Consider the following 12584-nt stretch of genomic DNA (forward strand, 5'->3'; position numbering starts at 1 on the left):
ACTTATATTAGCTTTGGATTTAGGTGAGATTTTACTACCCTAATATCGTCCTCCCACTGTAATTGGTATCAGTGGATTACTCTTCCGAAATGCTACTGCTGTATAAAATCCTCTGCTAATGTTATAAAGCAACTAGCGTAAGAAGTCAACTCACATAAAAACATGGCTGAAGAGACAAAAAAAATACACAATTGTTATTTTATTTGTAAAAATTTTTGACACAATTGTTATTTTAAAAAATGTTTTAAAATTATAAATACACGCTTTTAAAAACTCAAATATACAGAATGAACAGCTGAGCAGTTGAATGTGGAAGCAAGCTGTACGTCCACTCTGCCACCACACAGGGCTGGAAGCTGGCACGCCCAGAGCACACACCTGGAACATGTCCATCCTCACAGACGGCCCATCAGATACTTCACTGGTTACTGGTCTACAGTGACCATAATTAAACACTAGTATATTAATTGCTTATTATTAGACAAGTTCTGTATACACTCTGGATACAAGTACCTTATCAGGCACAATTTTCAAAAACTTTCTCCTGTTCTGTAGGTTGTCTTTTCACTTCCTGGACAGTGTTCTTTAAAACATGAAAGTTCATTTGGAGGACGTGCCAATTTATTTTTTTCCTCATTGCTTGTGCGTTTGGTGATGTATACAAGAAACCCCATCGCTTAGTCCAAGGTCACAAAGATTTGCTTGTATGTTTTCTTGCCAGTTTCACAGTTTGGGCTCTTATATTTAGGTATATGATCCATCTTGGGTTGAAATTTGTATATGGTGTAAAGATGGGGGATCCTTTAGCACGTGGCTATCCAGCTGTCCTAGGACTATTTGTTGAAGAGATTACTCTGAATGAATGCTTTGGCACTCTTGTCAAAAAGCAATCGATCATAAACATCATAAGTTTATTTCTGGATTCTCAGTTATATTTTATATGCCCTCAATCCATGTTTATCTTTATGCCAGTATCACAGTCTCGGTTACTTAGCTCTGAGGTTAAGTTTTGAAATTGGTTAAGTGTGAGTCTTCCAACCTTGTTCTTTTTCAGGATTATTTTGGCTTTTGTCTTTTGCATGTGAATTTTATCAGTTTGTCAATTTTTGCAAATGAGCCAGCTGGGATTTTGAAAGGAACTGCAGGAACTCTCTGAAGCAATTTGGGGAGCATTTGCATCTTAACAGTGTAAAGTCTTCCAATCCATGAACAACGTATTTCCATATATTTAGGTCTTCTTTAGTTTCAACAGTGTTGCATAGTTTTTATTCCTCTTGATGCTATTGTAAATAGACTTTACAGAAAATCTCAATTTCAGAATTCACTGCTGACATTGAAATAAAGCTGATCTCTGTATATAGATCTCCTATCTATCCTCTAGCCTGGTGAATTCAATAGTTTTTAAATGAATTTCTTAGAATTATAAGATTATGCCATCTGTACATACACAGTTTTACTTCTTTTCCAGTATGATTTTCTTTTTCTTGCCTAATTCCCTGTCTAGAATCTCAAGTACAATGTTGACTAGAAGGCATGAGAGTGAACATTCTTGTCTTATTCCTGATTTTGGGGGAGGATATTCAGAATTCAGTCTGTTGCCAATAATGATGTCAGGTGTGGGTTTTTTGTAGATGCTGTTTATCATATTGAGGAATTTCCAATTTATTCCTAGTTTATTAAGTGTTTTTTATCATGAAAGGTGCTGAATTGTATCAAATGTTCTTTCTCCAACTGTTAAAACAATGAAGTCAATGTAACTGTTAAAACAATGAAGTCAATGTAGTAATTTAGTGCTTCATGAACATGGAACAGTTGATCTTCATTATTTATGAGTCTGTTTGTAAATTTATCAATTTATTTGTAAAATTTGTTTGTAATCCCCAATCAAAACTGTCGGCACTTTTATGATCATTCATAGATATAAGCAGACCCATTAATTTCCTGATACACATGTTTCCAGCAGGGGAAAACAAGGACGTGCTCTGCCTCTGTTTCACTGCCCACCCCCAGACCTGACCAGAAGATGAGGGGGTGGGGGCAGGGCTGTATAAGTTTTGGCTCTGGGGCCAGTTGGACAGGTATGAATCCCAACTCCGGCAGTTATTAGTGGGGTGGCCTTAGGAAGGTCACTTAATATTTCTGAACCTCATTTTCTCTTTTGTAAAATAAAACAGTATACCAGGATAAACTGTTTTCAGGATTTAAGATTATAATCTATTTGAGATATGAATACACAAAGACTTCCCCTAGGAGCAATGGTTCTGCATTCACTCGTTCAGTATCCATAGTGACTTCCTGGACTATACCTACTGTGAACAATGAGAATTGTCTGCATATGACATTGATTTTTGGATGTTAAACAAACCTTTAATTTCTGGGATAAATCTTACTTGGTCATGGTGTATAATCCTCTTTATATATTGCTAGACTCAGTTTGCTAGTATTTTGTTGATGACTTTTGATTCTCATTCATAACAGGTGTCGAGCTGTTGTTTTCTTGGAATGTCTTCACTTGGTTTTGTATCAGGGTAACACTGGCTTCATAGAATGAGTTGGGAAGTGTTCTTTCTCCTCCCCTTTTTGGGGACAGTTTGCAAAGGACTGGTGCTAATTCTTTAAATGTTTGGCAGAATATAGCAGTGAAGCTACCTGGGCCTGGTAGTTTCTTTGTGGAATGCTTTAAAATTGCTAATTCAATATTTTTGTTATTGGCAGTTGCCTTTTTGACATGCTTTAGGTAGGATGAAAGGCGGTAAGATCAAATTCGTTAAGAAAATGTTATCGAGGAAGACATATCCAGTGTTTTTAAGATTCAATAAGCAGCTGCCAAGATTATCCAGAGACAGCAATATCCTGCTGTCTTGCTATAACAGAGACAAACATTTCATCATCTCTCCATGTGCTTTCATGACTTTAACAAGAAACTGTTCTACGTAAGATTTATATACAAACGTCTTAATTAACACTTGCAGTAAAGTCCTATAATCACAAATTAAAGTTTGTACATTTCTAGATTATATACAGACACGTATATTTACATATTATCTTTAAATCTACCTACAAACATAACACCTGTCTCAGTACCTGTCAGAAAGGAAGTGTGTAGAGGGATAAACACTGGAACAGAAATCTGGAGATCTCAGCGCTGGGCCAGCACTAATGTAAACAAGATGACGCAATCTGTTTCTCCCAGTGATGAAACTAGGTTAAGCCTGATGATCACCAATGTTTTTTTTCCTGATTCTCATAACACAATGACTTATTCTACAATGCCATTCCCATTGTTCTTACTTCAGTGCTCAAAATGAAAATATTTTTGTTACAAACACACAAACATACACACAACCATTCTTCATTCTTACAGAACAAGTCAACCAATTCACCAACTCTTAAAAGAGAATGAAGAGGAAGTCCGTCGGTCAATAATGTAACTCCAACACTTCAAAGTCCTGGGTTTGCCATGAAATACTATCACAGATCTTCTCTCTCTACAGATCCAAGTTTGCTTTTTTATGATGCCTCTCTTCATGTCAGTACTGTTGCCCTGGAGGCATCTAGTAATTATGATAACTTCCAAAAATAAGGAGGTCAGTTTTCAGAAATTCGGAGCCCCTCAGAGAGATTGAATGGCATGTCATCAGTTGTCTCCACTGGCACATTGCTCCTCCCGAACTGGCATGGATAACGGTGGGTGTGGTGACTTGAAATAAATGCATCTGCCATCCGGCTGCAGCGACAGTCATCTGATGGCAAGACGTTACTGGAGTTACCAAGGTGTGAATGGTAAACACCGGGGAATGAGTCCTGAGATGAGGGGTAACGGCCGGTTCCCGCTGAGGTGGATGCCGCGGTCTGATAAGGGCCGTTACACATAATACACGTTTGGAAGCAAGTTTTCCTGCCCAAACCTCGGTGAATGTCCAGTTTGGCAATGAGGGGTTTGCCCACATTCACCTCCTGCTTCTCTTCGACGGTATCTTCCAAACCTGAGTACTGATACGACAGGCAGACTGTGAAGATTAGATGTTCCTGAAAAGGAGAAGAAAGAATTATTTTTATCAACTGTGAAAGTCTACCGATCTTAGAGTATTAGTGACATACACAAATACACATGTGATCACACAGCAACAGCCACTCTCACTTCCCTTTCCCAGGTTCCAAATCCTCAAGGCTTGTTTACATCTTCCCTGCATTAAAAAAAGCCAGCTATAATCACCTTCCCTTTCCCTCAGTCAGTACTTTGAACTGGTAGAATTCTAGTTCTTGCTACTGGCAGTTACCAGAATCACGGGATTCTGGACTGTATTCTGAATGAACAGTTTAAAGGCATTTTTCTAAGCAGTGGGGCTTAGAAAACTTACCCTGCCCTATTAGTGGAGATAGGGAATGATCCTTTTTTTTTTTTTTTAAAAGATTTTTATTTATTTGACACAGAGAGAGAGACACAGTGAGAGAAGGAACACAAGCAGGGGGAGTGGGAGAGGGAGAAGTAGGCTTCTGCCGAGCAGGAAGCCCAAAGTGGGGCTTGATCCCAGGACCCTGGCATCATGACCTGAGCTGAAGGCAAAAGCTTAACGACTGAGCCACCCAGGTGCCCCTGAAGAATGATCCTTTAATGAAAAAAGCTGGCTTTACACCTAGGCTAAAAGTTTAGCTGTTTTAAAAAACATAAAATAATAATCCACAGTCCTGGGTGGAGAAGCATAACCAAATCAGATTATAGGGTTATTTCAAAGACAAAGGAGACTATAGGTAGATTAGCTATGAACAAGGTGATAATTGTCTTTTGTTCTTTTACTAGAAAATGATTATTTGAAGATGCAGAGGCATATAAAAGCACACTATGCTCTGAATCTCTAACTTTTCAACTGCGGAGAGTAATCACATATCTTCTCACACAAAAATCCTCAGGCCATTACCAGGGACAGAACAGAATATGACAAGGAATTTTCACTTCCACAAAGTCAGTAGTTAATAAACAGGAAAAGGAATAACCTTTAATTTTTGCAGCGAGCTGAGCCTAGTGTAGAGGCAATGCTTGGGAAGATCCTTGGACACTAAGTAGCTGCCCGTTTCTTCAGGTGTCCCTTTATTTGCATCTTTGGGATCAATATCTAAGTCCTGTGAAAGTCAGCGGACATTATTAATGAAATCAGTTGAAGTCACAACATTGTCTTTGACAGTAAACTATCTTTTTTTAAAAGCTTTTATTTATTTATTTCAGAGAGAGAGAGAAAGGGGGGGAAGGGCAGAAAGAGGCAGAAGCAGATCTCCTCTAAGTGGGGAGCCTGTTGCGGGGCTCAATCCCAGGACCCTGGGATCATGACCTGAGCCAAAGGCAGATGCTCCACTGCGAAGCCACATAGGCATCCCTATGGCAGTAAAATATCTTTTTTTTTTTTTAAAAGATTTTATTTATTTATTTGACAGATGGAGATTACAAGTAGGCAGAGAGGCAGGCAGAGAGAGAGGGGGGAAAGCAGACTCCCTGCTGAGCAGAGAGCCCGATGCAGGGCTCGATCCCAGGACCCCGGGATCATGACCTGAGCCCAAGGCAGAAGCTTAACCCACTGAGCCCCCAGGGCGTCCCTATAGTGTGCTATTTTATTTATTTATTTATTATTTTTTTTAGTGTGCTATTTTAAATAAAGAAGAAAGGGGGTTCTTACAAGAGGAAAATCGGTGACATAGGCATCGCACATCAGGACATCGGGTGGCTTGTGGACTATGCTTGTGTAGATTATCATGACATTGGAGAATTCGGCAGCAAACCCTAACTGAATCTGAACGCCGCACTGAAATTTAAGACACATACTCTCTGGGAGTTCTGAAAAAGAACAGAAAGAACAACTTACAAATAATCCCCTGAGGAGCCCTTTGGTAAGTTTTTTGTTCAGCAACAGACAATTGTTTCTTATGGGGCAAAATACATGGAGAGATTTTGCTTTCACTTAAAAATGTTCTAGAACTAATACATTATTCAAAGATACAAAAACACCCAAGCATGCACTTATAGAAAGGAAAAAACCCCCAAAACCCGTGTTTTGCTGATCAAGCAAATAAAAATCTTTCATTTACTATTAGCTTACAGTTCTTGTCCCTCTGCATATGCCATTTTTAAAAAACATTTAGAGAGGGAACACAAGAAGGGGAGTGGAAGAGGGAGAAGCAAACTTCCTGCAGAGCAGGGAGCCCAATGCAGGGCTCGATCCAAGGACCCTGGAATCATTACCTGAGTGGAAAGTAGACGCTTAATGACTAAGCCACCCAGGTGTCCCTGCATATGTAATTTTTATAGTAGTAATCAAAAGTATCCACAGAATTGTAGAAAAATTTTCACTGTTGCCTCAATCTTCATTGAAAATAGTTTTTAGGGGCACCTGGGTGGCTCAGTGGGTTAAGCCTCTGCCTTTGGTTTAGGTCATAGTCTTAGGGTCCTTGGATGGAGCCCTGCATTGGGCCCTCTGCTCAGCGGGGAGCCTGTTCCCCCCAACCTCTGCCTGCCTCTCTGCCTACTTGTGATCCTCTCTCTCTGTCAAATAAGTAAATAAAAATATCTTAAAAAATAAAAAAGAAAATAGCTTTTAATAAAGCATAATGTCACTGAATATTTGTTACTGTGAACAAATCCAGTACTCTTGAATACCCATAATATTTCTGGGTTTTATTATTTTTCTATCATAGTCAATATTTCTTATATATATGTACTTAATGCTTTAGGATTACTAGATATAGCTGCTTGATGGTTTCTCATACGTGATACTCTCATTTACATATAATATTTACATATATTTACATACACTTACATAGATCTCACTATATACATTTCCAAAATGAAGTAATATTAATTTTCAAAGTATTTACCTAGTTGATGGGATTAAAAAGGAAAAACTACTCTATCAGAGTTCTAATTTTTTTTTTAAAGATTTTATTTATTTATTTGACAGAGATCACAAGTAGGCAGAGAGGTGAGGTGGGGGGAAGCAGGCTCCCTGCTGAGCAGAGAGCCTGATGCGGGGCTCGATCCCAGGACCCTGAGACCATGAACTGAGCCTAAGGCAGAGGCTTAACCCACTGAGCCACCCAGGCGCCCCTATCATAGTTCTAATTTTATTTTTTCTAATTACTACTGAAGTTTGTTATTTTCCATATTTGTTTCTTAATTATTAATATATTCTCAAATTGTATAGGCTAAATTTGCATCCTTTGATGATTAATTGATGTTAATGTTTAATGATTAATGATGTTAATGTTTCTCCTTTTACCATTTTGCATGAGCTCTTTAACATAAAAAATACCAAATCTGTTATCAAAAAAAAAAAAAAAGTGCTCTCTTTCCAGACAAACTACATCTCCAGAGCCTGTTTGCCTTGGTAAGGAGATATTTACCTATATCTAAAAGACAAGAAATCAGTATTATTTTAAGACCACAATCTTTTCATTATGTTTTAAATATTTAGGCCAAGAACTCTGGTGTAAATGTGGTTCTGTTCTGAGTATCACCCATGGACTCCCTCATTCAACAACTACTTTACTGAACACATATTATGTACCAGGCATGGTTCAAAGTAATCAGTAAACAGAGAAAAATATTGGACCAGGCCATGTATAAAGTTTCTTTCTTTCTTTTTTTTAAATTTGAAGATCTAATTGACTTTATTAGGCAATTCATGAATTGGGCAGCAGCTTGTCCACCAAGTAAAGAGATGCTCCCTTCATTTCATTTCATAAACTTTTTTTTACTGTTGATCTTTATCACCATGATTTTGTTATTGCTGTTGTCCAGAGCTTTTTTTTTTTTTAAAATTTTTTTAAAAATTTATTTGACAGGCAGAGATCACAAGTAGGCAGAGAGGCAGGCAGAGAGAGAGGAAGGAAAGCAGGCTCCCTGCTGAGCAGAGAGCCTGATGCGGGACTCGATCCCAGGATGCTGGGATCATGACCTGAGCTGAAAGCAGAGGCTTTAACCCACTGAGCCACCCAGGCGCCCCTGTTTAGAGCTTTTTTACAGGAAAAGAATCAATTTCAATTACTTATCCAATTATCTGGAAAGCCAAGACAATACATTTACGACATTTTATATTTTAAAGTGCTTTAACATATTCAGCCAAAAGTCTATTTCAGAGAACAGACTATTATGAAAAACGGACTCTTACACAGAAATTCACCAAATATAATTTTCACTTATCTACAATAAGGGATTCACCATGCAAATATTTGGGACTCACAGCAAATTAAACATTTTTACTTCAGTCAATAATTTAAACTCACCTTTTCACTAAATCACATAGAATTACCAAAGGTAATTAAGATACAGATAGGATATCCCCCTCACTGTCCCTTATCTTTCACTGACTCGCTGATGCAAGAGTCGCAGGGAGAGAATTCTCAGTAATACCCAGGAACATATAGTATTTACTGACCAGCATGCTTGTTTCTTCACATGTGAGATTGCATCCAATAACCAACAGCCCTCCCAAGGATCAGTTCTCACCCCCATTTAGAGATAACAAGTTTATCAAGTGGTAGAGACAGGATCAGAACCCAGGCCTGTCTGATTTTTTCAAACAGCACACTTCCAACAGCTCACAATTTAAGAAAATCCAAGGGACTGTATATTAGGTAAGTTGTTTAGTTTTGGGCTTGCCTACCAGTTTAAAATACTTTCACTATAAAATCGAGAGGAAAACTATTTATCCAGAAGGGAAAAAACCTCCTTCATGATTTAAAACAGCATATTGTAGGAAAGCCTGACAAGAACCAGGCTTCACCGTACCGTGTGCTTTGGCCCACTGCAGATTCCGCACCAGAGACTCCGCAGAATACGCTGTTCCCTGGATTGGGTCAGTGAGAGCTCTCTTTTCAGACAAGCTACTCCGAATCTCTAGAGCCTGTTTGCCTTTGGTGAGGTGACATTTACCCATATCTAAAAGATAAGAAATAAGTATTAAGACCACAATCTTTTCATGTTTTAAATATTTAGGTCAAGAACTCTCCTGCAAATCCAGTTATGTTCTCAGATCACTCACTGGACAGCTATTTTACTGAACACCTATTATGTGCCGGGCACGGTTGAAAGTAATGAGAAACAGAGAAAAATATTAGGCCAGGAAACTTCTGAAGATCCCCTTTTAGCTTTTATCTTCTATAATCCTATTATCATCTCCTTAATATTCTAGGCCTTATAATTCACAAAGAATTGAAAGTACATTCCTTCCTTCAAAGATTTTTATTTATTTGAGAGAGAGAGAAGAAGTGGAGGGGAAGGGCAGAGGGAGAGAGAAAGAAGCAGGCTCCCTTCAGAGAGCCCAATGCAGGGGCTGATGGATCATGACCTGAGCCGAAGGCAGATGCTTAATGACTGAGCCGCCCAGGCGCCACTGAAAGTACATTTCTTTACTGAAAGGGCAGCCGTGATAACTTTATGTCTATACTCTGTTGAGAAATACATGTATTTAGTAAACAAATGACTACTTAACTGTGCGAAAGGTAAGATTTCATGCCCATCTTTACCTCAGACAGCTTTATTTTTAAGCAAGGAAATAATGTTTTACAACTACTGATATGGTTAAAGGACCACCATTCTCCTCCGACTCAAATAACCATTGCGCAAAGTAGTACCTATATTCCCATGCCTATCTTAATTTTCACTCACACACAGGCATTGAGAAGTAGTTTATGCTAATGTTTTAGGTTTTGGTTTTTTTTTTTTAAAGATTTTATTTATTTGTTTGAGAGAGAGACAGAGATAGCAATAGAGAGTATGAGCCGGGGACAAGAGGGAGAACCAGGGTCCCCGCCAAGCATGGAGCCCAATGTGGGGTTTGATCTCAGGATGCTGGATCATGATGTAAGCTAGAGGTAGACGCTTAACTGACTGAGCAACCGGGTGCCCTTAATGTTTGAAGTTTTGAACTTAACAAAACTGTTATCCTATATGCATGCTCCATTTCATTAACATGTTTCAGGCAAAGACTTGTGACTACTGATAAATGTCAATTTAAATTTATAAAGCCATATATATCATATTCTTTAATATGAACAAAATTACAGTTTCTCTTACTTCTGTATGCATTATTATTAATAAATAAAATTATAAAGTAATAATATCTGGTCTTTGATATGTCATTACTTATCTGGAAAAAAAAGAGGTAAAACTAAGATTGTTAAACAGAAGAATCTATTCTTAAATAGAAGCCAAATATAAAAACCAGATAAAAGCAGAACTTTTCCGGTTGAAGCAGGATGGTGGGAGGAGGTCAAAGCTCTGGTTGTCTATGTTAAATGGGAAAGTGGTTAAGTCAGGTGATCTAGGTAAAAGATCTACACTGATAAAAACATCAAAATAAACAAAGGTGACTCATGGCTCTTAGTGAAACACACACATCTTATACTCCACCTGCCATCTTTAGAACACCCTTGAAACTCCGTTTCTCATGGGCTGGTTTGCAAAAGGATTGCCTTTTGGCATGGCTTCTAAAATGGCATTTCAAAAAACACCTGGCAATCTACTAGCAATCTGTATGTACTTGTTTGGCCCCTGACAGGAACATAACATTATGCTGAGAAGGAAAGGGAACACAAGGAAATGGAAGACATGAGGTGAGCCCTCTAGGGTCATGTCCTGAAAGCAGAATTTAAAAACCATTAAGTCCATTAAAAAAAGAAAAAGAAAAAGAAAAAAAGAACCCAGCCTTTTCCACCCAAGTCTGAAAATTTCTGCAAAACTGGATCAGTCTGATCCTGGGAGAGGATGTTCTCTGGACAAGTTTCTCTGCAAACAAGCCGACAGAGCCATGCACCAGGCATGAGGCACAAACGAGGTACAGAGCTCTGAGGATGAAACTTCACTGATTTCAGTCTTGCCCGGGACCAGCCTTATAGCTCAAGTCATTCTGCACAGATGGCACAAAGTTCAGTCACCAGGGAGAGGAGGAGGGAGGAAGGAATCAAACACGAGTGTTGCTGAATGTTCTAGAAAAAATTGCTTTATAAAAATAAATACTGGGGCGCCTGGGTAGCTCAGTCAGTTAAGCGTCTACATTCGGCTCAGATCGCGATCCCAAGGTCCTGGGATTGATTACCACATCGGGCTCCCTGCTCTGTGGAGAGCCTGCTTCTTCCTCTGCCTCTCTCTGTCTCTCATGAATAAAATAAATAATCTTAAAAAAAAATACTAACTCCAAACCTGCATGATAACAGTAGGAATAAAACAATCATCAGAGAACCCCGAGTAGCTTTCCCTTTATTTTTTATTTTACCTTCTGCAACTTCATCCAGTAACACAGTAATTTTCTTGTCTTCTAATAATCTATCTTTTAAAAATTTCATAAAAATTCCATTTGCCAGCCCAGAATGCTGGATTTCAAAAGCTTCTGCTCCTTGACACCTTAAACACAGCAAAAAGACAAATTTTTTAAAAAAGTAAACACTTGCCACACAGGACTTGTGTAAATACTCATGAGCCTCATTTGCTTCCCTGCCTCTTGCATGACACCCTCATTGCGGAGCTTATCTTTAAGCAGGAACTAAATGCTCGGGGGCTTAGTAAAAAGAAGATGCCAAGATATGAGGAGCTAAAGTCAATTATTTAACTCATTTATCCTTTCAAGAATTATCAAAGATGAAAATTTATGCCTACATTCCTATGGATATATCTAGGCTTCTCATCTTTCATCAAAAAGAAGTCATTGAAAAATGAATGCATCTTGAACATGAATGTAAAATTCCTTACGTGGCGTATCCAAACACAATATTGGCAGTGACTTTTAGCGCATCCAAGATTGGGATAGTGTCATCATAGTCGTTTCTATTTAAAAGGGAGGAGGGAGAAGGACAGATACAAATATGAAAAAAGTTAAATAGCATTTTAAAAAGAGCATAAGTAATAATATAATGGAAAATCTGACAATGATATTCTATTATACATAACTAAAGATTATAGATTCAAAATGCCTTTATCAAATCAGGTACATATTTACCCCTAAATAATCTAGGGCTCTTCTGCTGTTGAGACAGCAGACAGGCACAACACCTTTTCTCTGGGTAGCTTTAAAACTGAAGTTACGTCTGAACTCTGGCCCTGGTTTCTCATCCGTATGGGCTGAGCAAGCACAGAACTCTATTTCCGAGAGGAATAATCACTGGTGCTGTTCCTTAGGAACCCAGTGACCAACAACTGGGATCCACACCTTCAAACACCTGGTCTGGCTACACTCCCGTATCTGGGAGACCAGGACTGACAGCGGCCCAGCTCTATGTGTACTGTTTCTGCCAGTTCCCGGAGAAATCAGTGCAGTGAGGACTAGAGACATCTACAAACATTCTGAACAGTTGAACCTTCTGGAATATAAATACATACGCATACCCTTTAGTTCCTCACTTTCATTCTATAACAAATAGGAAAAAAGTTAAAGTGATTAACTACATATAGAGAAACGGAGTTTCCTTCTTGGTCAGTTTCAATGTGTAATTGCAAACTCACAAGCCTGAGTGCTTCTCAGCATTCCCAGGTTTGCCTTCGATTTCACTGTCAAGGCTGGTATTTATCTAACTCCAATGAGCTTTGTTTAACAAAGATGAGG

The 12584-nt window shown here is 38.6% G+C and overlaps 1 protein-coding gene across 2 annotated transcripts in view; it reads right to left on the bottom strand.

The window, feature by feature from the left end:
* Positions 1 to 232: 232 nt before the first annotated feature.
* The window catches only part of MALT1 (MALT1 paracaspase), a 60510-nt gene continuing 48158 nt past the window's right edge, over positions 233 to 12584 (bottom strand). For both annotated transcript variants that reach the window (XM_044242893.1, XM_044242892.1), the window contains 6 exons: positions 11735 to 11809; positions 11262 to 11389; positions 8777 to 8926; positions 5670 to 5827; positions 4996 to 5121; positions 233 to 4029 (listed from right to left, as the gene is read on the bottom strand). In XM_044242893.1, the coding sequence (XP_044098828.1) occupies positions 3589 to 4029; positions 4996 to 5121; positions 5670 to 5827; positions 8777 to 8926; positions 11262 to 11389; positions 11735 to 11809 (1078 nt within the window). In that variant the 3' untranslated portion in view covers positions 233 to 3588. The remainder of the gene's footprint in view (positions 4030 to 4995; positions 5122 to 5669; positions 5828 to 8776; positions 8927 to 11261; positions 11390 to 11734; positions 11810 to 12584) is intronic.

Source organism: Neovison vison, chromosome 3 (assembly GCF_020171115.1).
Source record: "Neovison vison isolate M4711 chromosome 3, ASM_NN_V1, whole genome shotgun sequence".
In the NCBI taxonomy this organism is placed as follows: Eukaryota; Metazoa; Chordata; class Mammalia; order Carnivora; family Mustelidae; genus Neogale; species Neogale vison.